At 40.5% G+C, this 27,804-nt stretch overlaps 2 protein-coding genes and 1 non-coding gene across 3 annotated transcripts in view; all 3 read right to left on the bottom strand.

Annotated features, from left to right (window-relative positions):
* LOC140951513 (protein MMS22-like) overlaps positions 1–7,465 on the bottom strand; it is a 92,450-nt gene extending 84,985 nt beyond the window's left edge. Inside the window, exons 1-6 of the mRNA XM_073400775.1 lie at positions 7,217–7,465; positions 6,491–6,602; positions 5,409–5,534; positions 3,626–3,675; positions 3,308–3,386; positions 1,755–2,020 (exon numbers count right to left, since the gene is read on the bottom strand). Of these exons, the coding sequence (XP_073256876.1) occupies positions 1,755–2,020; positions 3,308–3,386; positions 3,626–3,675; positions 5,409–5,534; positions 6,491–6,602; positions 7,217–7,406 (823 nt within the window). The 5' untranslated portion in view covers positions 7,407–7,465. The remainder of the gene's footprint in view (positions 1–1,754; positions 2,021–3,307; positions 3,387–3,625; positions 3,676–5,408; positions 5,535–6,490; positions 6,603–7,216) is intronic.
* On the bottom strand, positions 152–271 carry LOC140924245 (U5 spliceosomal RNA). Its single transcript, XR_012164221.1, has one exon. It is a non-coding gene; the product is annotated as a U5 spliceosomal RNA (small nuclear RNA).
* A 7,520-nt stretch (positions 7,466–14,985) lies between the features above and the next one.
* LOC140951444 (heterogeneous nuclear ribonucleoprotein R-like) lies at positions 14,986–26,064 on the bottom strand. The gene is made up of 3 exons (XM_073400696.1): positions 25,513–26,064; positions 21,809–22,345; positions 14,986–16,501 (listed from the first exon to the last, which is right to left on the bottom strand). Exons 1-3 carry the CDS (start codon positions 25,960–25,962, stop codon positions 15,626–15,628), a joined length of 1,863 nt encoding a protein of 620 aa, XP_073256797.1. The 5' UTR covers positions 25,963–26,064; the 3' UTR covers positions 14,986–15,625.
* Positions 26,065–27,804: the final 1,740 nt, after the last annotated feature.

The raw sequence follows: 27,804 nt of genomic DNA, 5'->3' as shown, positions 1-27,804 counted from the left end.
TTCTCTATTGTCATAAGTCCAAAACTGCCATTACGCACGCGTATTGCACTTTTGATTAAAACACTGATTATGTCTACTCTTTTCTGTACTTGCACACTGACCATTAAGCTTCTTAAAAGTCTATACAATTACCTTCTCTCTTTGGTTAGGAGCCCCGCCTCAAGGCAGGGTAACAAAAAATTAGTCTATAGACTCATTGAGATGTTCTCCTCCACGGAAATCTTTAGTAAAAGGCGAAAGATTTATGCGTGTTGAAGGAAAACCAGAGTTACCCTGGAACTGGAATCAGAAAAAACAATAATTCCACTTGCGGCTTTCTTACATGTGGTTTACCGCCGGTATTGTCATCATCTTTAATTCATCAGCGCTATACTTCAATTGCGCATGCGTAATGTACGGTTTGTTTAACATTGATTACGCTTATTTCTTAGTTTCGGTTAAACCGCTTGACAGAAAATTCTGTCTTTTTTACATCTCAGAACGTCTCGGGCATCCCATTTCGAGAAAATAATAGTCAAAATTGGTAACAAATAAAACACCACTTCGGTTAAAGGAGAGTAAAGTTGAATGTTTCTGATTGAAATAGTGAGACATGTTTCCTAATATTTGTCACTTTTCACAGCACCTTGTACTTGCTTTCTGTTTTTAATTTTTTTTTTTTTTTGATGCCCATACACAGCATTGAGAAGCTTGCATTGATACTGTGTTCAAAGTAACCAAAAGTAGGTTCATCACATTTTCTGGTATCTTAACAGAAGAAGAGCTAAGCCCGCGAAACGTCTGATAACTTGGAACTTTTTATCGCGATTTTTGTTTGTAAATACTGAACTCTAGACAACCTGCATACAACTCAGTTGATGACAAAGTTAGTTTTAGGATGCAAAATCCCGAAAAAATTTTTTTGCTCTGCGTGGTAAGAATTTTTGTTTCCTGCCTCGTAATTTTTTTTCCCATCCAGTCTGGATCTAATCTCTGTCCCGCCAATATGATTCTTTTTGTCCCTGTAGCCTATATATCGCCCAATTAGCTAATTTCATTATAACTGACTATCGCCTCGGTTCCTGAAAGGCCAATTAGCGCTAATCCAGGATTTACGTCTAATCCACGACTTTGTTGTTCCCTGCTAGGCGAGGTATTTCCCCGTCACGGCGAGGAAAAAACTACTCTCCCGAAAATAGACGCTTCTAACGGCGAGAGAAAAGGACAGAGACCTTCTTTCTCTCTCTCTCCATTCCTTCCTCTCATTTTTCTCTCACCGTTAGAGACTCGCAAGTAAGGAATGTTTCCTTTACTTTTAAGCGGAGGCAGCGTGGCCGACTGTCCCGAGTTCGCGTGGCTCTTCCACCACTAGCTGGATTTATACTTTGGTCGCGTCCCGAATTGCAATCCTCGGTCACCCTTGTAAATAGCCAACTGAATATCTCCTGACAGTTGGGGGTTTTTTTATCCTATTTATACGCTCTATTTGGATTATTTAGTATTATCTGAGTGGAGTGCCTGAACCGGAAACCCAAACGCAAAGTTTCCAATACAACTAAACCTTTACTTTTTGCCTTACTCTCTTCACGATTTTATTCACTTCTTATAGATTGTCTACAGTATCAGTTTGTGTCATAATAACTGGAAGTAACATTTTATAAGCTCCAGTTACAAGACCGTAATCAAGAAAACTTTGATTAAGATAACTGATTTGACATATTAATCCTGGGGTTTAACTCAACCATTTTTCGAGAAAACGCCCCTTAATCACTAACCTTGTTTTTGCAGTAACAGGCACAAGGTTTGAATAGCAGCCCAGTTGAGTTCCAAGTGAAGATGAAACAGATGAGCTCCAGCGGTCAAACGTAGTTTAGTTCCCGTAGACAGAGTGTTGGTCCTGGTAAAGAAGGTCGGAAGAGACGAGAGTCGGCCAAGAAACAAAGACAACTCATCAAGTTGTTTGGTTAGTCTTGATGGCAGAAGAAACAGCTCGTGGAGCTGGGCGTCACTTGCGTTGGATTCTTGAACGACGTTGAGGTAGCTGTGGACAAAGAAAGAGGCAAGGGCAACTTAAAGAAGTCTTTACACAACTTTGGTCATTTTTTTCTGGTGTAGCGTACTCGGTTCAAATTTATAAGCAAAACACCTAAAAGATTCAGACAGTATTTCACAATCTGGATCGAGAAACCTAAATGTTGGTACAGTCTCATCTATTCACCAAGGAAGACTTTTAAAAAACCGAAGGAGCTTTTTCTTTAATAGTTTGTGAACAATGGTGGATAAATTTCATTTAAAATGAATTTTCTAAAGCACAAAACTAATCACTGATTTTCTATTTTTGGATGGCTTTGGAAGCATTAGATACTGTCTATCAAAACTCACGCCACTGTTTTCAAGTCTTGTATTTTTGTCAAAACTGGAAATTAACTATTGTGCTTCATGCGGTCATTAAAAATTCACTTTATTTAAACAACATACATCATCTCATTTAGTATAGAAAATTCCAAAGAGTATAGCAAAGTTTGAGACAAAAGAAGAATATTCGAAACATCTCGAAGTTTGCTCCAAAAAGCTTGATGACAGAATCATTAAAAAGGTTTGGGTAGAGACCTTTACTATGCAGAATTCTGTAGAGCAAGGAGAGGATAGATCAACTTCCCAGATATTCACCTCTTGTTCCTAACTGTGTCCTATAACAGTCCTTAAGGTAGTAAGGGGACGTTATGAAGTCACAACATGCACAATTTAAAGGCACTATCCGACGAAAATAGCACCATCAAACGCTGCATCAAGGGAGCCATTGCTATCAAACAGAGAAAACCCTCTCTGAATAGGGACAAGGGCCTGGATCTACCGGCAATAGCCCTTGTTTGATTCATCAAAGTTCTAACATGACTCCAAGGCTTTCTGGTCATATTTCTATATTTGGTTTGGTCGTCTTTGTGCTCAGGTCTCTTCTGGGAGTTGTGGGACAATGGAGTCGTGAGATATTTGCAATTTTGACCGTGAAGCCTCAGAGTCATGTAAGAATTTTAACATATCAAACGTGGGCTATTTACAATCCTCTCTTGGGGATAGATAACAACTTCTCTGTCATGCAACTCATCACTTCATGATCCTGATTAAGTTCAAACGATTCCAACAAACAAATCGCTTTTTGTCTCAAATTTTGCTCGGAGTCTTGGAATTTTCTATACTAAGTGTATCCGCCAGAGTAGGTGGAAAACCTTTTTGGTAATACATATTCGCATTACGACATGTTCCTGTACATGTTCTCTTTGCTACATAAATACCAAACTAAACTGTGACATCATGACCCACAACTTACTTGTCTACAAAATATAACAAGAAGGCACAAAATTTACTGCATTTCCTTCGAAGCTCAAGACAGCGCAGGTGTACATCATCTGGAAAGACAAGTTCATTTGATTATCAACGTTAGCTCATTATCATGACAACAGGGGAATATATCCTGGTATCCAATGAGGAAACAGGGCTGTGGATTTGAATATCTGACATCTATTCAAAACTACAAGCCCCAAAAGCTTTAAAAATAGTGGTACTTACTTGTACGCGAGGGGAATTTACTTATTTCTCCTTTTTTTTCTTAATATAAAAACATTCATATTTAGAATAGAATCTTTACCTGTCAGCATTGTTATGGTTCCATCACTTTCCAACTTGAAAACCTGCTGCCTATAAGATCAAATCTAGTTAATAATAATTCTGTTGTTTCTCTAACGTTCAGTACTAGTTTTGTATGATTGAAAGCAACATTCACTCTAAATTATAAAGGATATGGTAACATGCTATCAAACATGACAAACTACTAGTGATCACTAGAATAAAATAATATCTTCATCATGGTAAATATGACGGTATGTGTATTGTAGACTCGCCGTTTATCATTTGTCTCACAATAGTCACATCATCTTTCCCGGGAATATTTAGGGTTCTCACTAAGATTTCAAGTTGCCAGGTAAATACAACAAGTAGGTGGGCATTGTCATTGGTTCTATTTTTTTTTTCTATTTTCCTTTGAAAGTAGCCGGGGACCACGATCATAGCAGCCAGGGAAATCCCAGCCCCTGCCACTTAATGACAACCCTGATATTACAAACCATTTTAATGACCATGAGTTCCCAGTTGGCTTGATAACTCGACTGGTTAGAGAGCTGCACAAGTATCAGAAAGGTCACAGTTTGAATTCTGTCAAACCTGAATTTTTTCAGGCTTCTTTTTGCAACTGCATAAGTTGCATCTTTAACTGCATTAATTGTCTTTGCATCTATTTCTTCGCTGCGCAGTTGCAATTTATGAAATTCATAAAATCACCATTATTTTGATCCATTTAACATGACGCATGCATGGTTAGTTCATCAAAGTGGTTAAAGCCGCTAGATTTGTTCTTGGTACCAGTCGCGAGCTCAAATCCTCCGCCACACTTGAAAATAGCCAACTGGTTCGCATCCTGCCAATAGGATTCTTAACGTTGATATTTTCCATTTAAATTATTTATTTGTTTCATTTTCCCTGAAAAGCCCCATAAGGGGAGAGGATGACTGAGTATTCATTTTTTTCATTTCATTTTCATGACAGACCTTTCAAGCTGCTGGGCATAAGCAATAAATTTATTATTAATATTGGTAATAGGAATTACTAATGGTTAACTATCAATGAAAGTCCAATTCGGTCTGTAATCATACAAGTGATAAACAAAATCAAACAATCTTGTAGTGGGAGCCCAATTTGTTTAATCACGAGTATGATTACACACTGAATTGCACAACACAAAGTTTCTATTATCAATTATTCATATCTGTAACAAAATTTGTGATACTTTAGGCTTTTTTATATTAAAACACCAGAAACTTCTTAAGTTTTTTGTTATAGCTTTAGAAAGTGCCATTTAAGTGCAAGCGTGTGATGGTGCATACTGTCCATTGCAATTACTTAGGCATCAGGGCTGTCATTAAGTTTTTCAGCAGCCGTAGCAAAAGAAGATTCACCCGTAACATCTCATAATTTATAGTGCCTCCTTTAGCTTTCCACTTTGATCACCTAACATCAAGTGAGTTCAGCTGTAACAGGTGTTACAGGTTATGGCCCTTAATGACAGCTCTGGGCATGACACATACTGTCTTATTACTGTCCTATTAGTGCTGAAATCAGGACAGTTGATAGCCAATCTGATTTGAGAATTTTATCATAGTTATGATTAATTGGGGAATTGAACAGCTGGGAATTTCTTTAGGCTGTAATCTCCTTTTGTTTCCTAAGAAAGTAGCCAGTGGACACGCTCATAGTAGCCCACGCAAATTCCCCTCCCCTGGCCCGTTAGTGACAGCCCCATTTCCCACTTATTGATGACACAAATTAAGGGTGTTACAGGTTACCAGTTCACACTAGAAAATATAAACGGTGATTACCTGAGCATAAAAAATAAGGTTTCCATGCGCTGAGGTAGAGCATTGGCCATCACAAAGTTTGCTCCAAAAAGCTTGATGACAGAGTCATTGAAAAGGTTTGGGTAAACACCATCACTATGGAGAATTCTGTAAAGCAAAAAGAGGATCAATTTCCTGAATTTATATTCCGAAAATATTTCTCTTTTGTCCCTAACTGTGTCCTACAAGAGTACCGGTACTCAAGATAGTAAGGCGAAGTTATCAAGTCACGATATCAAGGTAATTTATTTATGGGTGGGCATAGCAGGCAAATGCAGACATATTTGGGGTCGTCACTTCTCTCCACTGCAACAGTATCTATTTACTTTTCACTATTTCACTCTGAAAATTCCCTGGCTTGTTAACACGACCCCTTCCTATCATTTCTGACATAGGGGTTAAATTTCATATCAGCATACCTACCCTCTCCTGAACCAACATTAACACTAGTAACTTCTTATTTTAGAGCACTGAAATTGTTTGGTTAAGGGTGAGTTAAGTGGTACATTTTCCAGAATGTCATGCTGCACTTCTAAATTTGCTAGCACCTGTAGCAGGGCTCGAAAAATGTCCCATCTGCTAGTCTACGACAATAAGACTATCTTGCTGGGCAAGTAACTTTTAGAGCTTACTTGCCCAATAGGCAGGGGTCCAGGTAAGTCGTTCTTTAGCAAAAAAATTAACTATCGAAAGCAAAAAGTGGCCCTGGGAAAGCAAAATGTCCAAAATGTGACGGCTGCTTGCCCAAAGGCCAAGCTTTCTTTCAACGGTTTTTTCCAACCCTGTTGTGGATCTTGTACATTCATTTCTCATCTGCTATTTTTTCCTCTTTCCACTCTCTGATATCCCCTTTAAGGTTTTTTTTAATCCATGTTAACCCCAGACTACTTTTCCATTGCATTCAGTGTATGTAGAGTTAAATTCAGGACACTTTAAAAGTTACCATAACATTTCAAAATAAGCCCCTGAGAAAATCCTTTAAGACAACCCTGGGGCTTAAGCAGGAATTTTTTACGGTATTATGTGTATGATTAGAACTTATTTTAATTGACGAGCCAACTCACGCTCTGAAGATTCCAGTAGCCAAATAACCACTCTGACAAGGTACTTCCTTGAGTCTGCTAGAAATGACGTTTCCACTGCAGCTAAACTCTGCTGGAATTCGTAATACTAAACCTAGCAAATAGCAAATTTTAACAGCTGCCATAAGCCGCATGATGGATAGGCTTACTATGAGATTTGAATTTACAATCCAAGTGACCATGCCCCTGAAACAAAACGGCACCTACTGCAAGAAGGACAATCCCTAAACATTTGATTGGTTTGAGAACAGTAGTAACATCCTTCCCGTAGCAAGTAATGTTTTGTCATGGGGATGCAGACACTAAGATTGAATATTCAATTTCTGTTGAAAATTAACCAGGACTTAAATAAATAAAAATGATATAAAAATTTTGATAAAGGAATATTATTTGGAACAATATTAATTACATATTTTTCGACTGCTCGTCATTGGAATATAGTCGACTCTCCAACTCCGATCCCCTTTTGTCACGCTATAATCCTGATAATGTATCATTACGTCCTTCTGAGTTGCTTGTGCTTAAATTCTTCTCAGCATAGTCCTCGACAATTATAAATAAAATTGAACTAACATTTCGCTTGATCAACTGATGATCAACGTCATTAGTATAATCAATATCAGTGTTCTATGTGTGTGCGAATACTGCACGCATAAGTAACGTACGGGGCTGCACTGATTTTTGCAATCGAGCCCTTATTTTGCTTACCAGCTCCTTGCACATGTCCATCGCCACCATCTCTGCTAATTTCAGCTGTTTTTTGCCTCTTGGCTAGCGGTTCTTCCTTCGCCTCACTTTGATCGGAAAGGTCATCAAACTCAAGACTGTCACCCCATTCCGAAAGATCTTGTAAATCGTTCTCAGTGTAGTCAAATTCCATCACGTTCTGTTTTTCCATCAAAGGAGCAAATTACCCGCCATTTTGATACCTCGATACTTCCACTAGTACCCAACCTCCCTTGTGTTGACACAGGTGACCCAGACTCTCAGCCTGATGCCAAAGAAAATGAGAAAAAACATTTTGGTCCATATTCTTCCCGCTATCAGGGGAATTTCAATGAATCGAAAGTGGTCTATACTATAAGAGACAATAGGAATAAATAAAGAGGGCGCGGAGTTCTGCCTTTTGAACAGATTCGAGACAAAAATTAATCTCGTACCCAAGAGATCTGGGTAAGAGATTAACTTTATCGGCTCTCTGTCCGCTTGTGGAGCCATTTCGAAGCTGTTTTGGCGAGTGTTAGAAATGTGTAGTGAAAACTAGCAAGTCGAGACACGGCAATGGACGTGCACTCGTTAACATAACGCGTCTTACAAAGTTACATGAAACGGTTTGTCTAAAACAAACTCAACAACAAAATTGAACCGATGTTCTCGCGTCAGGGCGTTTTCATTGACCAGTTTTTTAGAGCGATTTTGGCGCGAATTAAGAATATCTTTCATGTCCCACAAATCGGTCATCAAAACCAAAACCCCTCGGTCAAAATGGTAGTTTTGACTTTTTAATGACGTTTAGGTCATATCTTACATCAGGGGCGGACTCAGGATTTTTTTTAGGAGGGAGTGCACTCGTCTCTTGCTCTACTTCAACACCAATAAACCACATAGTTGCTTTTTTTTTTTTGCAGAAAACCAGTTGTATTAGAAAAACCGCAGGTCATCTTAAGGAAGGGGGGGGGGTGCGCACCCCCTGCACCCTCTCCCTAGATCCGCCCCTGTACATTTATAATGCGCTCAGGAACGGAGCGCAGCTTACATTTTCGCAGGTAAAAAGGCTCTAGAATGTATCTAAAAATAAACTGGTCCGTGAAAAGGGCGTGACATATATAGGCCTAGTAAAGGACTTGCTCGCTCCGGGTTATGGGCTACCTGCATAAAGGCAAAATCACGGCGACAAACCAATGAGAGGTGCTGGATCTTGAGTTGAATAGACCTTGTCACTGTTTTTAACGCCATCTTGACGAGTAGGCAAAGGTGTGAGAAATTACAGTGTCTGTATAAGAATCTAATGTAGAATAATTCCCGTAAAACGACTGTTCTGAAAAAATATGAATTTTAAACCAAAGCTTCACTCCTAAGCTAAGGATTCTGTTGAAAAAATTTTGGGCGTTACATGCGCTAGAAGACCTTGAACAACTTTTTAAAATTTTCCATACATTTGTCTGTAAGAAAGTCCCAGGAAAAATAAGAGACAAATATATGGAAAACCTAAAGCAAGCCTCCGGAAAAATTTAAGCACCGGCACGCCCCCAAAATTTTTTAGTACAATCCTTTGCTTTGTACCTTTAATTTACAATTCACATTTTTTTCAGAACAGCCTTTTTACGGAAATTTTTCGACATTCGATTCTCATACAAACACTGTAATTTCTCACACCTTTGCCTACTCCTCAAGATGGCGTCGAAAACCGTAACAAGGTCTATACTACGTAGAAAAATAGAAAGCCGATCTTATCGCAAGACAACGAAGAAAGACTCTAAAACAAAAGAAAACAAAAAAGGGACAAAGGTAAAATTCCTTTTCGATAATACAATTTTTTACCAGTTGTTTGTTTGAATTTTTTAGTTGTGTATGGTTGGTTTTTACTGTTAGTTTCTCTCAGTCGTCCTGCCATCAGAAAGAGTTTACTGTTTTCTACCGAGTGTAAGTGAAATAGAACCGTCAAAGGGCGTTCTTTGGATCAAGGATTCACCAAACCCAATTTTTTGTATCGCTCTGTCAGGGAGACGACCAAACCCAGCCCCCTCCTTTGATCTAAGCGGTGCGGCTACGCCAGAATGGGCTACACAATACGTGTGGAAACTGTGACGGCAGAGCACCACTACAGGTCATATTTTCCTTCAATTCATTGTGCGATTTGTCGCGAACAATGTCCTAATTGTTTTCGGTCAGAAAAAATACTTACGTGACTAGTAAAAAAAAGTACAAGTGTCTCCTTTATTTTTCATGGCAAAGGGAAAAATATGAGCCTCCTACAATTTAGTTCGCGATAGGCAATTTACACGTACAAGGTTGGGAAAACTTTACCCCGTGTCCTGCTGTACAGCTTTGGCATCACCTCTCTTGCCCAATATTCCAGTGGAACTTCCACTGGTTAAGTTTTTTTCCCCACACTTTTTCCACATATTGCGCAAACGACAGAAATGAGCACAAAAGCCCCAAGCCGGCATTTCGCGACGTCGCCTGCGTAAACAAGCGTACCTCTTTTTTGCTCTAACTCGCGCGGAAGCGCTTGCTACGCAGGCGACGCCACATTCTCGTTCCCAGAGCTTCCATCCTTTTGGTAAAAAAAAAAAAGCTCTGAGAACGCCACCACTAGTTCCCCCGCGATAAAGCGCACAAATTCCTTACTAATGACGCGTCCCTTCCCGTATCTGGGTAGTGCTCCTGACTGGATTTAAAGCAAATTTTCAGCCAACTAGAAGCACTACCCAGATCTAGTGGGAACGTCAGTGGAAATTCTAGGCTCGCTCCTCAGTTGTCATTTCGCGGTAAAACTAGTGGTGAGGTCTCGAAATGATGCCTGTTTCCTCAGGCTAAAAAAATCTCTAGCATAGGTTTAAAGTTCGACCTTCATTTGACGATTTCTTTGGTCACACAATAAAGAAACACAAAATTTCTCATTTCATTTATTTTATTGCTGAAAGTAAGAAAAAAGTACAAAAAAAATATCAAATACTTACACGGCAGTTCCGAAACAAACGCTTTTCATCAATAGAAATTCATTTACCATAACGTCGCTTACACGGGCAACAGAAAAACAGGTGCGGGTGGCCAGACACAGGGTTAAACTTAACACAAAACTCACAAACGGTACTAACACAGGACTGTCTTTGCGCAAGTCTTCTTCACTTTCATTACCAGCACCTCTCAGGTTCGGGTTCTGTCAAAGATAAAAACAAGAACAAATGGTGAAAACACGTTTAAAACTTCCCACCCCGAACTATTTGTTCCCTTTCCTTTGGAGCCTCAACCATCAATGAGGCGCATACCTTTTCAGTAAGTTCTAATCGTTACAAGCACCCCCTTATTTTTCTTCAAATGGGGCGGATCGCATAACACTCGAGCAATAGACGGCAAATTCGTGCGTCTCGCTAGCCGCTTGCATGATATGCATTATTCCCCATTCACAAATAAGAGACTGCTCGGAATCCAACAGGCTCAGGCCTAATTTGTCTGCTTAAACGAATCCAACAACTCCCAGCAATGTTAGGACCTGCAGTTCATCGGGGAAGTAAAAATACCCATAAGACTTCGTAAACCGCTTGTCATGCGCGTGCGTGGCCCCAACAACATTGGAAGAGCTGTGCAAAAGCATAGTTTGTGGTTCAATTTTATCCTTGGTTTAAATTTTATTTTCTTTTGTTTCAAACTCATTATCATACATAACCATACCCAAAAACAAAAGAAAATAAAATTTAAACCAAGGATAAAATTGAACCACAACACATACATTGTTGCGCTACGTTTCGGCGATCTCACGGAACAACAGAAATCTTGGAAGGTGTGATCGGTTTCAACCTTTGCGAAACAACTCCCACCAGGGTGTGCAAACAGACGCAACATGCAACATCCAACAGTTTTGGAAGCTGTTGACCAACAATGTTGCGTCCGTTTGCACGAGGCTTTAAAGCTTTGAAGCGTGCCCATCCGCCACCAACGCTTTTTTCACGCAACTGTTTCAAGCCCTGTGTTCCCACTTTGGGGGATTTGTCATGAAAGGTCTTCAAGAAGGTGGGGAATTTGTATGCCTGGCAATGCAGCCGTCTCTCCCTGCTCCTTGTAGCCTGCAACACAGCCGTTTTTAGTATCGTCACGTAACGCTCGACATCAAAAACGGCTCTGTAGCAGACTACGCTCCTCACAGTTTGGACGTTTCATGGAGACATCCCGCTCAACGTCCAAAGCTGCGAGAAGCGATAGTCTATTTCTATATGTTATGCACGACTGTAAGGGGTTTTGGTAAAAATCTTAAGAAAAGACTAATAGTATATTTTCAAAATGACCGGTCTGGCCGGGCAGTCCTGACCTTAGGAAAGCGCACTAAGAATGTCAAATAAATTCCGTTTGCTTCGCGGAAATTACGGATAATTTCGGACTGTCGACATTTTAAGAACCCTACACTTGTATCCAACTGCTAGGGTCGCCACAAGGATCCTAACCTGCAAGCACAAATTCCTTCGATCAAAGGAGACTCTACAAGCAGGACACCAGGTTCCCGGGAGTACGACATTTTGTTATTTAGAAAGGGAGTGCGTAAAAAGGGACAGACAAATGCGAACGGCGACGACAAAAAAAAGAACAAACACGAATAAAGGATAAACTAAGATAGAAAACATTTTGCCCTCTGATTAACAGCTGAACTTTTGGAAATAACACAATTCTATCCTATATCCTTTTGTGGAAATGTATCGCGCATGAAGCCAAAAAGAATTTGACTAATGGACTGAAATAGTTTTAAACCCTTACGGTAGTATCCGGTAAGAAGATCACCATACCTAGGAAAAGGCGAATTTCCCCTCGCTGCTTGCAATGACTTTCAAGAAACCAATTCAGAATTCAGTTATACAGCTAATTCGACAAAGGTTGTCGGAAAAAATGTGCACGCGACAACGCCGAAAGGTAATATGGGACATGATCAATACACTGTTCCTCACGACTGTAGCTGTCGAACCTACTTTTGTTGCTTTCCATTACCACTCGCCAACATATGTCCGTGGCCTCTCGTGCCATTCTTTCAAATTTCTTTGGAGAACAGGGCAGACAAAACCACCCACAGTACCTTTAGGGATTGTCGCGTGCACTTTTTCCGACAACCTTTCTCGAAACAGCTGTATACGGCACCCGAGGATAGTAAACCGGCTTGACTTGCCACCGAATCCCGTTAAGAGACGAACGCCTGCACAGTGAACCCACGCGACCAAAACCTCGCCTACACTGTTCGGCATTGAGTAAAGTCAAACGCCGCTGGGCAGCTTGCTATGCCCCTGGGGAAAGAAAGCCCTTTCATTTTCTCTAATTCAACCCGCTCAATACGGACACCCCGTTAGTACGAACAGTTTCTTTAGCCCCTTCAGTGTACCGTATTAACGGGGTCTGACTGTGACTGTATGCGAGAGTATGCTATTACCACAAGGCAGCAAGCTACCCCAAACACAGTGCACGCTAAGCTACACGTCACCAGTACCTATTAGTTCTTTACGGACGTAACAACAAAATACAAAAGAGAAGGCAAATAACAGGAAAACATGGCCCCGTTTCCCACACTTCCCAGCTCTTGGAATTCCACTTCGCACGTATTCTTGATTTTTCCGAATTTTGCAGGTATTTAGATTATAAATTATATGAAAAGCTGAAAAATTTTCAAGTGAATATTTCGAGGAACAAAAACGACCAAATTGCTTCAAAAGGACCAAACAGACTTCGAGAGAGCGAGGAATTCATGCGTACGCATAATCCTCATGTTGTATACATATTTATGGTCATGGTTGTGTATGGCAACTCTGGTTCCTCTCCCTCGCCCCAAGGCCCAAATTAAGCACAACTGCCATAAAAATTGGTTAAACAGAAAAATTTTTTTCCTCAGCTCTGCCTAAATTTCGCCACGCACCACTGTTTTTCCCCCGAAATGATGTCCGAGGCCAGGAATGAGGGCAGATATCCCATACTCATGACTTGTCACAGCCCAGATCTGGGAAGTGCTTTCAATTGGTCGAGCTGCGAAGGAAATGATTTTCTTCAACCAATCAGAAAAACAACCCAAATCTGGGTAGTGACACGTCATCAGCATGGAATTTCTGCAGTGGTTCCTCAAGATATCATTTCAAGGAAAACTGATGGTGGCGTCGCGAAATGTTGCTGTTCCCTCAGGCTAGGACAAAAGTGAAGAGTAACAATTCTAACCGACAGTAAGGACTGCAAAAGTAGGTTGAGTTTGATCGTCTGGGTGAACGTAGTCCTGAATAGGACTGTTGTTGTTGACAGTGACTGACATTTCGACAACCTGTGCGGTAGTCACTTTGACTCTGAAGATGACTACCGCACAGGTTGTCGAAACGTCAGTCACTGTCAACAACAACAGTCCTATTCAGGACTACGTTCACCCGGACGATCAAACTCAACCTACTTTTTAAATGACTCGTGGGTTCAACCCTTTCACACTAAGGACTGCGTTTAGAGGGAGCCCCTTCCGTTTGCTGAGAAACTAGGTAAACAGGTGCGGATCCACTCCCGACTCGACATTCTATGTTAATCGGTTAGATTTTTCATAATAGATATATTTTTGATAAAGATAAAACTTTCCAGGTTGCAAGGCTTCATCCAAGGTGAATGGAACTAGCCAATATCCTGCCCGAATGACTCAGAAACCCAGGAAAGGGGACTAAGGGAGAAATATCTTAAAACTTTCCGGGGGAAGCATGCCTACCCCCCCCCCCTAGAAGATTGCACCTTCTGCGCCTAGAAAGCATCCCCGCATGCGGTCTTCTAGACTTCCCAACACCCGCCTGTTGTATTAACAGAATTCACTGCAGTAAATTATGGAGGACAGAATTCACCAACAATGTATTTACAAGCCAAGTGCAGAGGAGCCTAGAATCCAACATACAAAGTTACATGAAGGCTTATTATTGAAGCATTGAACCAGTTTTGTTTTGTTTTCTTGCTTTTGATATGGGGGAGGGGTGGTTGAGTGATAGCCATAAGGGGTTGACGGAAGGGAAAGTTAAAAATTGGGCGTTTTTTGGTGTCGTGGGGACAAATATTTTGTTAAGCTGTGCTGTGGTGTGGTACAGGTATTGTTCAATGTCCTTTGGACTTTTCACTATTATTATGGCAATTGGTGACCACAACATAAGCAACGCCAACAAACTAGACCAACCTGACTGTTTGTCAGTAGAGCAAGCATGAATTAATGGGTTTTTTTTTTAAAGAAAATCACACATGCCAGCAAAGTCTCCTTTTTGGTCCGACAAAACTGTGGTCAGACAGGCTCAAGTAACTATGCATGGTAGACCCAGAAAATTCAACTGATTACTGTCATATTGTTCATTGTAACAATGTTACTTCGTTTCTATGACAATTCACACAAACTCAAGGTAGATTGTTTTCACCTATATCATGATAGTCTTTGGTATTTACTTAACCTGGACATCCTATCTGACCACTGATTAGATTTGAAAACATATAAGTCAGACACTGTCAGATAAGCAACTGTTATCTGCAGCTGTGGCAAATACCCCCAAAATGGCCATGCATACCGCAAAAACAAATAATCAACACTTACCTCAACAGCTGGTTCAGTCAAAGATATGCCTCTTCAGTTTTCAATGATTTTAGATTTTAGGTTTGCAAAGATTTTCAGGTTGATTTTGGGTGACTGTTATTGTAGAGGGAATATTTTATACCACATATTTTATTTCATAACACAAAAGATCTCACAATGTTGGCTTTCAGCCAATTGCTTTGTGTTAGGACTGTTTTGGGGAAAAGATTTTATTAACAGTTTTAGTTTTGTGTGTTGATTTAAGTTTCAACAAACTTTACAAGCCACTTCTTGCTCTTAAAAAGCAGTGTTTAGCTCAATGTTGATTTACACTTCCCAGTTACTTTACACACCAAACTGCTTGCTGCTAGTTTTAAAATCCAACACACTAAAAATCATTGCTGCCCAAACACATTTTTCAACTGCCATCTTCACCTGTCAGTGCATCTCCACTTTAACTTAAAACAGGTGTAGTTGAAAAATTCAGAATAAAAACTGGAACTCTTATTCAATACAGAGGTTCCACTTTGCTTAAAAGCTGCCTAATGAATTCATTTGCTACTATCTTGGAAATCACTAAAACTATTGAAAAAGTTTTTATCAAGCACTGATGTCCAATTACGTCGCCCGGGTATATTAAAATGGCAAACAATCAGATAAACACAAATCAAATCAAGCCTCAGTCTTCCAAAACAAATCCACATTGAAATGTTAATAAGGCCAAATTGCTTCAAGATCTTGTTTCTTACATGTTGCCAAAACATCTACATTCTAAAAGCCAAATGAAACAGACAAAGGATCATGTGGAATGAGCTGCCAAATAAAAATTTGCCGCAAACAAATTTCTTTTTTCACTACCACTGCCCGCCATAGCTGTCACTGTACCATTCTTGGTTCGACTGGTTTCCGTAGCCACTATCATACAGCGGTTGCTGCGCAATTGGCTGGCTTCCCCAACCTCCTCCTTGGCCCTGCCCCATGTACCTGCGCTTGGGATCAGGATACTCCACTGGTGTTTGCAGTGAATCTGCACCATACTTCCTCTTGCCAGGAGCAACACCACCTCCTCTTGGTCCACCACGTCCGCCTGGTCCACTCCTTCCACCCCGTGGTGGACCACCCCGGGGTCCTCCGCGGCCACCTCTTCCTTGAAACCCACCACCACGCATTGGACCTCTACCAGATGAACTACCACGGGGAGGGCGTGGAGGTCCACCTCTACCACCTCTAGGAGCTTCCCCATACCGGCCACCATAGCCATAGCCCCCACTGTAATCATCATAGTAGCCATCACCATAACCACCTCCATAACTATCTCTATAACCATAACCCCCACCATATCCACCACCACCACCATAGTAATCATCATACCCCTGATCATAGCCTTCATAGTGACCATGCCTATCTCCATACGGTGCACCACGACCACGCCCTGAATGACCTCCACGAGGACCACCTCGCTGCCCCCCGCGTCCAGACTGTCCCCCTTGCCGTCTTTCCTTATTGGCTGGCTGTGGCTTAGCCAAGGCAATTTCTAGTGTAATCCCATCCATTTCAACATTGTTCAGAGCTTCCATGGCTTTCAGAGCATCCTCCCGTTCATTAAAGTGAACAAAGGCATAATCTTTCACTTTCTTGGCCTTTTCAACCGTGCCATATTCCTGGAACTTCTCTTTCAGCTGCTCTTCAGTAACATTGGGTGAAACGTTCCGGACATAGAGAACTTTGACCTGCAATCAGTGAAAAACATGTTTGAGAGCTTCAAACCAAGTGGCCCGTTGCTCCTTAAACTAACCACTGTGGGGCAATGACGCCAAGACTAGTACTACAAGGAAACCGGACAGAAGGATTTGCATCTGAAATGGAAATTCACTAATACAACAATTGATGACAATGGCCTGTCCTTGCTTAATGTTACTACTGACACTAAAAAACCCTAAACAGCAATGGTTTTGGACTGAGGATGGGTAGAAGGTAGACTGAAACTGTTAGAAAAAGTCAAACTGTTACTTTCTAGTTTGATTTTGCTATTCAGTAAAATTGCAGTTCTAGGCAAATTGAAGCACCCTATTTAAAAAGGCAAACATACAAATTTAAGAAAAAAAAATACTTTTCTGAGGAAATAATATGTATCCTCTCGTTAGCAGGGGTTTCAATAAGTACCAACAACCGACAAAACACATTGGCTTCTTTGCTCAGAGAAGTTGGTTACTTTTTCGCCAAAGAAGAAGCAACTATAATGTTTGAATAATGTCGTACACATTATTGTCGTAACGTCTCAATGAAAATGGAATTATGATGTGTTCTTTAATTCACAAAGAACCACTGGATTTACATGTATGGTACGCTTTAGTTGGTTGGTTATCTCAATGCCATATTTCAGTCAATTTTCCACACCTTTTTATATACATTTATCCAGAATTTGTTCACGTGCAAAAGTATATTAATGAATTACTGTCATTTGTGTTAATTGCTTGAAGTTGATGGTGTGGCTGATAAACCGAAACTTGAATGAAAGCTAGTGTATTTTTCCCGTTATAAGGCGCAGCATTTTTTCGATGAAAGTTTGCTTGATAGCTCAAAATCTGCTGTAATTTTGGGGTGCATCTTATAACTGAGTATCTTCGGGCAACAAAACAAAATTGAGTAAAATTTTTAACTCTACGAGTTCTAGCTGCTAATTCTCTTCTTTGTTATCAGTTTTCAATGACTTCTACCCATCCTCTTAAGCTGTCTTCTAAAGCTGGTACTAAGCGACAAACGAATCATTTTGCATTCGAAACAAATCATCTGGCATTGATCATTTTGAACTGAATGTTGATGCTTGGTAACCAGGCAAATATTTGACCTCATGCTTGACCCAAGATGGCGGTTTGTTTACACCCATTTCTACACTGCGATCTTGAGCTTCTTTCAGACCTGTATTTTCCAAGGAAAGCTCCCAAATCTGTTGAGAACTGTGAGAGCTCTTTTATCATAGTTATTTTGATAATTACTGGATTTGGCAGTTAATTAACAAATTATTCAGGCTCATGCATTACGCGATTGATTTTATCTTGATACTACTGATGTCAATATACTGCAACCAAGACAGCTGACTTGTTTATGGAACAAAACGGATTTCCCAAGTATTCGCAGCTTCAGAAAACAATACTTTTTGTGTTAATAAATGCCGTTCTATTCTCTTTTGTTCAAAATATGTAACCTTTTGCACTTTCATTCACGTAAGTGAATAGCCATAATCCGCATTGTTGGAAAGCGCGTTGTTGTAGTTAAGGTGAACAAAGCTAAAAATCACGGCTGCGCCTTATAGCCAGGTATTTTGGCTTCATTTTCAGTTTGTTAACCTATAAAAATTGGGTTGATAAGTTTGGGGCGAGTCTTATAACTAAGTGCGCCTTATAAAAGGAAAAATATGGTACATCTTCTTGAATGAAAAACACCCTGGAAATCGCAATTTAGGGCTCACAAATTTTAAAATTACTTGGAGGAACATGCCCCCAGAACCCCCCAGAAAAAGGGGACTAATGGCCCCTTGTTGTTACTGTCAGTTACTCTAATGAAACCTACTGGCTACTTCCATTTCTATTGAAACCCCTGCCTTAGGGATACTCAGAAAGAGCTAAGAATGATCTGACCATATAGAAGCAGCCAGTTGGCTATTTACTGAGACTACTGAGAACAAATCCAACTAGCACTCAGGGAGTGATGTAAACTCATGATCAGGGCAAACTGATTGCATGAAAAGAGATGACACCCTATCTCCTATAATATCATCCTCGGAGACCCAGGGGCAGTCAGTCAGGTCGGGAGAAAAGACAGGACGAAAATTTTCAAGTACAGGCAAAAGAGCCCCTGGGTTATGACTCTCATCGAACTATTTCCAAAAATTCAAGCAGATGCCGTCTCCTGATTGTGCACAAAAAATGCTTTGTATTATTGCGCCCAATCGGCCAACAGTTTCTCCTGAGTTCTTTCCGTGACTTTGTACACGACAGCTATTGTCTTGCCACACTTGCCCGGTTCGTTCATCAAACTTGAGCGTGCAAGGGAAACTTTTCTTTTCTACTTTCCTGTCCAGAAACGAAGGAACTACCGATGAGTCGAAAAAATGTTTGGAATGTTATCAGCAGGAGCAATTCAATTTGCCCCAAGTTAACAACTGCGTTGCTGAGTGGAGGTGGGTGCCCAGGATGTCCAGGGGCTTCCACCTTTGGCACAGCCAGCCCCTAGACAGAGTTACACCCCCATGGCTTGCAAACCTGCGCCCTCCAGCCATGAGCCCCTAAGCCAATGGAAACAGGCACCTGTCACACTGATTTAACACTGGAAGAATTAAGGGGGGGAGGGATGGGGGTAAAAGAATGATCCAAAGGCTAAACGAAGAGAATGGCTGCCATGAAAACACTGTACTGTGCACATGGAGGTGATGCAAGCAAGGCTGACCGTGCTTGAGCCAAATGACTGACCGCTGACCAGGCTCGCACTCCATGTTTTTAACTGTGTTAAATAAATATTTATTTAACCTCATTTAACAACTGCATTGCTGAGTGGAGGTGGGTGTCTGGGATGTCCAGGGGCTTCCACCTTTGGCACAGCCAGCCCCTAGACAGAGCTATGCCCCCATGGCTGGCAAATCCGTGCCCTCCAGCCATGAGCCCCAGGCCAAGTCGAAAGGACCTCTGAGCTGAATTCCAAGCTTGGAGAGAAGGGGTTCATGGCTGGGAGAAGCCTGAGCCCCAATACACCAAACTTGGAGGCACCCACCTATGCTGAGCATGAAGAAGCATACAAAGGCTAAACAAGACCCAAGTGCCAAACGTACAACGCCAACACCCCACAAATGCTCCAAATGCTGTCAAACGCCACCAACGTCCAACCCAACGCCCCTAAATTCTACTAACTCAGTAAACGCCACAAGGGTCCAACCCCAAAGGTAAAAGAATGATCCAAAGGCTAAACCAAGAGAATGGCCTCAACGAAAACACTGTACTGAGCACATGGAGGTGATGAAGGCAAGGCTGACCGCACTTGAGCCAAACGACTGACCGCTGACCACGCTCGCGCTCCTTGTTGTTAACTGTGTATTTAACCTCATAATATTCTGTTTTTGACTCATCACAATATATCGTAAATCGATAGGAAGTTTAAGATGCGGTGGTGATGAGAAAGTCAAATAAGCAATAGCTTGAAAAGACAAAAAAAAGACTTTGCACATGCATCGCACTTTTTTGCACATTTCTTTGCCGTCAACTGCACGACTACCCGTCAAAATGCTTAATCAGTAATGTTTTGTGAAGGATGTAAACAAGCGATGACAAAATTCATTCTCTTCATGAACTTGGATCTGGTTGATAGAAATTCAGCTCCAAAAGAGTTCGCTTGCATTTGACAAAGTAAGCGAGTTGGAATAATCACGATAGAAACTAAAAAAAGGTGAATTCTCTTTTCCATGCGCCGTTTTCGTGGTCAGTCGTCATGGTATCTTTTAAAAACTCCCTAATTTACGCATGCAAGACATGGCAGATGGAAGCATGAATACCTGTGGTAAGCTCAAGCCTGTATTTTTGGAAAAGCATCTTTAGTTTTCGGGCAGACAGTATTTTAAAATCAGATGGGGTTTTTATATCAAACTGAAAGTTTCCTGACTGCCTGCATTTCTTTGGTGCATGAGCCAGACAAGCCGTGATCGCGACAATAGCCGTCGTGTACGATTTCATGGAGGAACTCAGGAGAAACTGTTCGCCGATTGGGCACAATAATACAAAGCGTTTTTTGTGCCCAATCAGGAGCTGGCATCCGCTTGAATTTTTGGGAAAAGCTCGGTGAGAGTCAGTACCCGGGGCTCTTTCACCTGTACTTGAAAACTTTCGTCCCGGCTTTTCTCCAGACCCGATGGACTGCCCCTGGGTCTCTGAGGATGCTACAATATGAAATTCTGTATGTACTTTAAATATGAAGTTTTGCTAAAAAGAGGAATGTCAATACAAGGTTAGTCGCTTTTTTAGTGACCGCAAATTGCTGAATTAGCCTTACAATCAATACATACTTGAATAACTCTTAATATACATTGTATTTCAATATCTCTTAAAACCCCAAAATGATACTTTGCAGTAGCCTGAATTTCATCCGATTGCTTGGAGTAGTTTTTTCCTCTCAGCAACGTCTCAATCAACCATTCCATTCACCGTAAATGCCGTCCAGTGACGTCACTACTACCCGAAAACTGGGTAGTGATTTTGAATGGTTGATTGTCTAAATATTCGCATAATTATGTATAATTATGAGAAATTTTACCGGGATTGTCACTTGATATTCAGCGGATCGCATTGGTGGCATCCTTGCATAGAGTGCAAACATTTCGATAATCTTTATTGTAAACAGCAAAATTGCCTTTATCTTCGAAACTGAATTGCAAAATTGAACTGTGAGTGAAGAATTATTGCGGAGAGTCGGTAGGTTTTTCATTTAGAGCTGCTTTGTGGTTTCCGCAATGATTTTGTTTATGCGAAGTTTCTGAGACCAATGTCATGTTGTCATTCGACCTTCTTGCTATTTTCACAGTCAAGAGTGTCATGATTCTGTTAGCTTTTCTTTCTTGTTTCGTTGCTTTCTTTTTTATTCGTTAAGGACCAAATAGCTTGTTTTCAATTAAACAAAAAGGGTTGTGTTTTAGAACTAAGTGTTCCATGTGCGTATTTATTTCATTGCGTGACTGCCACCAAGTTTGAATAATAATATTATTACAACCGGTTCATGCAGTTGATAGTTTGAACGTTAAACATGATCAAAAAGAGTAAAGCATCTGTCAGCTGTTCTTATCATGGAGACATTTCAAAATGATATTTCTTGGTTCGCCACTTGAAAATCGTGTTTTACTTTTTGCATGAATTAAAGCAAAGGAGTAGTGACGTCACTGGACGACATTAACAGCCGGTCGATTCAGATGTTACTGAGGGAGTAATAACGACTCGATGTAATCGGATGAAATTCAGACTAACTTTGAAGTAATGACAATTTTAATTTTCAAAGACTACCTTCGACATAACTTCCTCATCTGGTTCATCTTGAGGATCTGCCCAGTCAACAGTCACAACTATGGTCCCCCAAACTTTAACTCTTCCACTAGACAGCCTGCGACGAGCCAAAGATGCAGCCTGGTGATTTTCATACTCCAGAAAGGCAAAACCCCTGTTTCTTGTCTTGTCTTCCGCTGACATGTAAACAATCACATCGGTCAGTCCTGAAGTAACTTTGCCAAACTCCTCCATGATTTCTTCTTTCTGTTTGGTCTTAGGTATGGAACCAACAAACAAACGGTTGTTCGCCACAGAAAGACAAACCCCAAGACGTCTGCCAGGTCTGATCTCCTTGTTGTCAAGTTTCTTCATGGCCTCTTGAGCCTCCTCCTTTACTGAGTATGTGCAGAAGCCATAACCTCGGTTCTGGCCTGTCAGAGGATCCACCATAAGTCGGAAGTCATAGATTCTTCCACACTCCTCCAATATGGGAACCAGTTCATCTTCAAAACAATCTCTGGGAATTTTGCCAACAAAGACTTGACAACAGACTTTCTGTGTAGAACAATAATGCAAAAAGAAAACAAAAAGTAAGTTTCAAGTGAAAGGTAAAGCCTACTAGCCTATTCCTTGAGGAAGCAAATGTGGTGTTCCCCAAAAAGGAAAAAAATTTGCACAAGGGAAAGTTGAAGCCTTGTAACCAGGTTTGAGAAAGAAAATGTAGTTTTCCCTGCCTTTTTCTAACACTAAAATCCCATAAAACATATGATAGCACAAGTTGAGAAACAACAGATGTTTCAATAACTTCCCAAGTGCATGTTTAAGTAGGCCAAAGACCTGTACAGGGAAAGTGGCAATTTGACCCCATTTTCAGAGCAAAAATACCTCTTTTATGTCACTTCTCCATTAGACAGGCAAGATTCATATTCTGGTTGTCCAAAAGTAAAATTGGCTGTTGTTCCTTACAATTTTTGATACATCACTATTTCAAAAACAGTCTTGGAGCCCTGGTTAAAGCTCAAAGAGTTCACCATTGTCCCTTTCAGTTTTATGACACAACTTCTAAATTTACCTTAAAGCAAAGGTTCTATCTAAATACTGATAACATTGTAGCAAACTTTAAGCCATTGCAATACTCAACTTTAGGAGCCCACCATTTACTAGGTTTACTAAGGTAATTTTAACCCTTCAAGTCACAATAGTGACCAACAGCAATTTTCTCGTAACGATATCCATACATTGTCAAGAGATTAGGTTATGAGAATTAATTAAATGATCACCAAAGAGAAAATGCTTTGATCATTTATCAAACTCTCTCAACTTATTCTTTAAAGAAATGTATAGAGATCAGTTTGGAGAATTTGCTTGTGGATATTGGGGCTTAAAGGGTTAAAACATCCTGCAAACCAACCAAAAACTTTTTAACTCTACCAACTTCTAACAATTGCGAAAACAATATATTGCAGTGAATCAAGTTATAATAAAATAAATTGGAGTAAATTTGTAGGACTGATGCATTTTTTTCAAACAATAAAGGTATCATGTTATTTCAAAATAATTCTCTAAAAGTGACATCTTCTGTCAAATTGTTTAATCCACTGTCACCATTCTTGTTCGCACGCTTTGCAAAGAGGTTTCATTAAGGGCTGGGCAGCGGGCAAATTGACCGGCTGTGAATGCAACTTTGCCGGGCTGCTTAACTTCTGAAAGAACTCTTTTTATTACAAGTAACGATCAAAAACAGTTTCACGTAAATTATACAATCATACCCTTTTCTTGATGAGTCTTCTCAAATGCAAAACATACTGTACCGTCAAATTTCCACTTTATCACACACCATGAAATCCCCTAGTTTGTTTCGAGTTAAAAACAAGAATCACCCCATAATGCATTGCAAAGAGAACTGTGCTCCATAAAAGAGCATCTGAAATGTCTCGATAAGATTATGAACTAATTTGTGTGGTGGATATTGGTACCAAATCACAAGCAAATTGTCTAGAAAGGTTATCTTTTCGTGGAAGTTGAAGGACAGTGTCTGCAGCTTCAGAATGCAGAAAAACACATCTTTGCAACTGCAGAATTTCAAAATTTCCAGGGAAGCATGCCCCTACACCTGTCCTGGGCAGGGAAAAAGGCCTAAAGGGCCTTTCCATTTCTTTGCCAGGTTGTCAAACCTAGTTGCGCTCCTTTTCACAGCCTTAATGAAACCCATGTTTGCATAGCATCTGTCTTCAAACTACACGAAAATAGAGACATTTAGATTCAAGCACATGCACAAGGAAGACTAAGAGGACGAGATTTAACTTGGACTTTTTTCCCATACTTTCAAAAACTATACACCCCACAAAGCTTCATTGCATTTCTTTTAACCAGAAAAGTTAGCATGGTTATTTTATTGAAGGAGGGTAAGCCCACTCCCCATCACAATACGGTAATACTTCTAACATTTGATAACTTGTTTCTGCCACTGCGATATTCTCACTAAAACGTTGTATACAGTAAAAGCCCATGAGTAAGAACCTGGATTTTGCCAAGTTGGCCTAAACAGGTCCTTACATTAGTGGTAATTAGGACAAATTTAGGCTGTTTAGGTTCTTAAACAAGTTTTACTTTCTGAAGAAAAAGTGTATTGCAGCTGAGAGTATTCAGTGGCATTCAGCTCGTTCCTTAGGCAAAACCTATATACCAATATTGCAGTTGGAGTAATAAGGCACCTAATGTCTCCAAAGAGGATCATGAATTTTGACTTCTCTTATTTGCCCAAAGTGTACAGAATTTTTTTATACATTTTAGAAAGAAAGAACCTGTTTCAATTTTAGGCTAAACAGAACCTTGTATAGAGGGCGGCTAACAGGCAAATTTTAGCCTAACAGGTTCATAAAGCCCAGGGCCCAGTTGTTCGGAGCGTGATTACCACCAACCCAGGCTTAAATTCTTATCTGTGCTTCTTTTCTTTGTTCCAAAGCATTTTCTTGGATAATTTTTTGTCTGTTATTTTAAGAGCATCCACATCATCAAATTGTAGACAAAAAGAATTAAACTGATATTGCGTTTTAAGCTTTCACATTTGAATTTGAAATTCGCGCTAACCCTGAGTAGTTCCTGTGTTGGCGCCACTTAGTATTGAGAAAATTTCAACCTCGTGGTCATCCTCATTTTACAATCTAAAGGTCTCTACTGTATTATTTCTTTGCAAAATCTGTGCTCTTCTGGTTCACGAATGACTGGTTCAACAGAAAAGCAGATGCATCCTCTGAATGCTTTACTACAAGTTTGTGAATGGAACTATTTATAGTACATTTGTGGCAGTAACTTATTTCTCCAGCAACCACAAATCCCACTAACACATTTAGAAGGAGTTTTTGCCAGTTTCAAGCCTAGGACATTTTCACACAACTGGGAAAAGAAGGATGGATGGACACTACCGAAATAAGCAGGTTTCCGGCTACTCTACTTGCGAGCGAAGAAAAACTAACAAAAATAGTAAAAACGAAAATGCCCTGAAAAAGATGCTCAAGAAGTTACCCAGAAAATCTCTACAAATTACAACTTTTTTAAGTAAAAATAAGGAGGGGGCGCAACTAGGATGAGCCATGGCAACAATTCAAAAAGCGACATACTCAATGAAAAGCTTGTACAAGAACACATGGATGCATAACGTGCAGGTGACAAAGAAGTCACAAGACGCTTCTGCATGGAAAGTCTCCCTAAAATGTTCTTACCTCGCTTCCTGTACCAGGAGCAGGTCCTTCCCAGCCAGGTGGTGGACCTCCATACTTTCTCTGCCCCGTGGTGATATCTAATGTGTAGCCGCTTCTGTCCAGCAGCGCTTTGATCTTCGCTTCGTCCGGGCCTTTCGAGGCGTCAGAACCAGCAGTAAGCTGACCCTGTGCTTTTTGACGGTTTTTCTCGCGATATGTTTTCATCACGCCACAAAGAAAGGCACTCTTGTTCTGGACATGGGAAAGATCACTGTTTCCGAACTGATCTAAAACTTCAAGGGCCCCATCTTCATTGAATTCGCGTAAAGCGTCGAGCGCCCTGTCATCTAACTCAGCCGGTAGAAGAGAGCCCGTTGCGAAAATCGCTCCCACTCGTTGTGCCACTCGAACGCTCAAGCCTTGGTTCACAAGCTGTTGTGCCTCTTCCGATAGTTCTTGTGTTGATTCCATGATCGTCTTGTTATCAAACAACGGCACAGCTCAAGCCAACAAGTGTAGTAAAACGACGCCGAGGAAATCTGTGCAGACAACGTGGTCTTGGATGCCACAGCGAGCATGTGCAAGAGGGGTGGACCGCGGAAATATCCAGGGGTATCAATCTTGTCAAGTCACAGGCTACTGAAGGCTGAATGGGCTATTGACTTAGAGGCCATGAGGGCGAGAGGAATAATTGTCTTAGTAAAATCCAACTGGTTGGTCAAAAATATCGACAATAAAAACATTTTAGCTAGTTAAAGCTAGACTTTAATCCTTTTTTGCCGCCAAGAAACGCTCGCTACTAGTAGGCTATAACATGTGGCCTAGTAGTAGCTCAACCAAACAGAACGCAGCATTGATAATAGACCACTAGTTGGACCCAAGCCGAACGAATTTTTCGAGCACGAGCGCGAAGCGGCGCAGGATAGAAAAAAAAAGTCATTTACCCACCGCGTAGCCTACGTAGCAAGCGTTTCTGTGCGGTTTGGGAGCAAAGAACGAGGAACAAGAGTCAAAGACCGCGGGGAAAATGGCGCAAGTAAAAGAGTAAGTAAAAGTAAAAGCTTCCCCTTCCCCTCCCCCCTCTTTCATTTTTTGGCTCTCGTTTCATTGCTCGCGCGGTCAAAACCGAAAATCCCGTTCCTCGGTCTTTTTTTGCTCCGAAACTAAACGGAAACGCTTGCTACGCAGGCTACCCACCGCGTTCCTTGTGATGGTCTAATGAAGAACAAAGCAAAAGAAGGATATCACAAGACCTAGCCTTCTCCGCCTCTCCTATAATTACAGATAAATTTGGATTCGAAGCAAACGAACTTTATGTTGAATTAAGCAGAATGGTAATAAATGCTGGTAATTGGGTCAAAGATGTGTTCTGAGCATATGCATAATTGGCTATATTTCCGCTAGGAGACCTAGAACAAATTGGACTTTTCCCCAAAACTAAATCTTGAGGTTTTCTTGTGCCTTAGCGTTAAATTATGGTCACGTGACATGACATGTTACCAAAAATTGAAAATGAAGGAAATTGGCGAATTGGTGGCGAAATTACTTTGTTCTGATAAACAAATTGGCGTTTCGGGAAAAAAATGAATATACCTAACTTTTTACGTTTGGAATGAATGTATGCGAGGTTAAAAATTAAAGTTTTAAATAATTCAAGATTAAATTTGGGCATTTAAAATAATGTTTTCCCTCATAATTTTTTATCAAAGTGAATGGACGGTCATTCCAAACGTTAAGTGTTAGAAATCTTTAATCTGAATTAGAAAAAAAATATTATTTCCCGATTTCTTTTCTGAAACCGGCCACCAATTGGTCAATAATTTACTATTTTTAGCAAAATGGCCACCTTACATATCACTTGAGTTATTAACACTATGTTTATACTTTAAAATGTTAAGGGCGATAAGCTCTTTATGTGTGCCAAATTTCGATTCAGCACCATCATCGGTGACGAAGTTATAGTCAATAATTCATTTTCCATAATTAAACCCCTTAGTCCCAGGCCTTAAACTACTTGAGAATTGATGAAGGTTGCAGTAAAAAGGCAATCAATTAACTGCGTAAAGAAAAGTGAACTTTCTTTATTTATCTCTATACGTCCCATGTATGCCGTCTAGTTGTTCTAAAAGATAGACTCATTATCATCTTTATTCGGTCGATAAAGGTACATATCGAAAGACAAAAGTCATAAAAATTGCAAATCATTTTAAAAGTTACAATTCAACCTGGTCCCCAGGGCGCTTTTCCCTGGCTTTGCGGGAAAAGCGCCCTGGGGACCAGGTTGGTTACAATTAAAGAAGGGTCACATTGCTA

The sequence above is a fragment of the Porites lutea genome, chromosome 1 (genome assembly GCF_958299795.1).
Source record: "Porites lutea chromosome 1, jaPorLute2.1, whole genome shotgun sequence".
NCBI classification, from domain to species: domain Eukaryota; kingdom Metazoa; phylum Cnidaria; class Anthozoa; order Scleractinia; family Poritidae; genus Porites; species Porites lutea.
Note: the sequence above shows the minus strand (reverse complement) of the source record. Positions and strands in the feature narration are given on the sequence as shown.

What these genes read in the sequence shown, in the direction of transcription:
- LOC140951444 (XM_073400696.1), bottom strand. Translation starts at nt 25,962, where the DNA reads ATGGAATCAACACAAGAACTATCGGAAGAGGCACAACAGCTTGTGAAC. An exon ending in CTCCTGGTACAGGAAGCGAG is followed by an intron (nt 22,346 to 25,512) that starts GTAAGAACATTT and finishes TGTTCTACACAG; the next exon opens with AAAGTCTGTTGTCAAGTCTT. An exon ending in ATGAGGAAGTTATGTCGAAG is followed by an intron (nt 16,502 to 21,808) that starts GTAGTCTTTGAA and finishes CACTGATTGCAG; the next exon opens with GTCAAAGTTCTCTATGTCCG.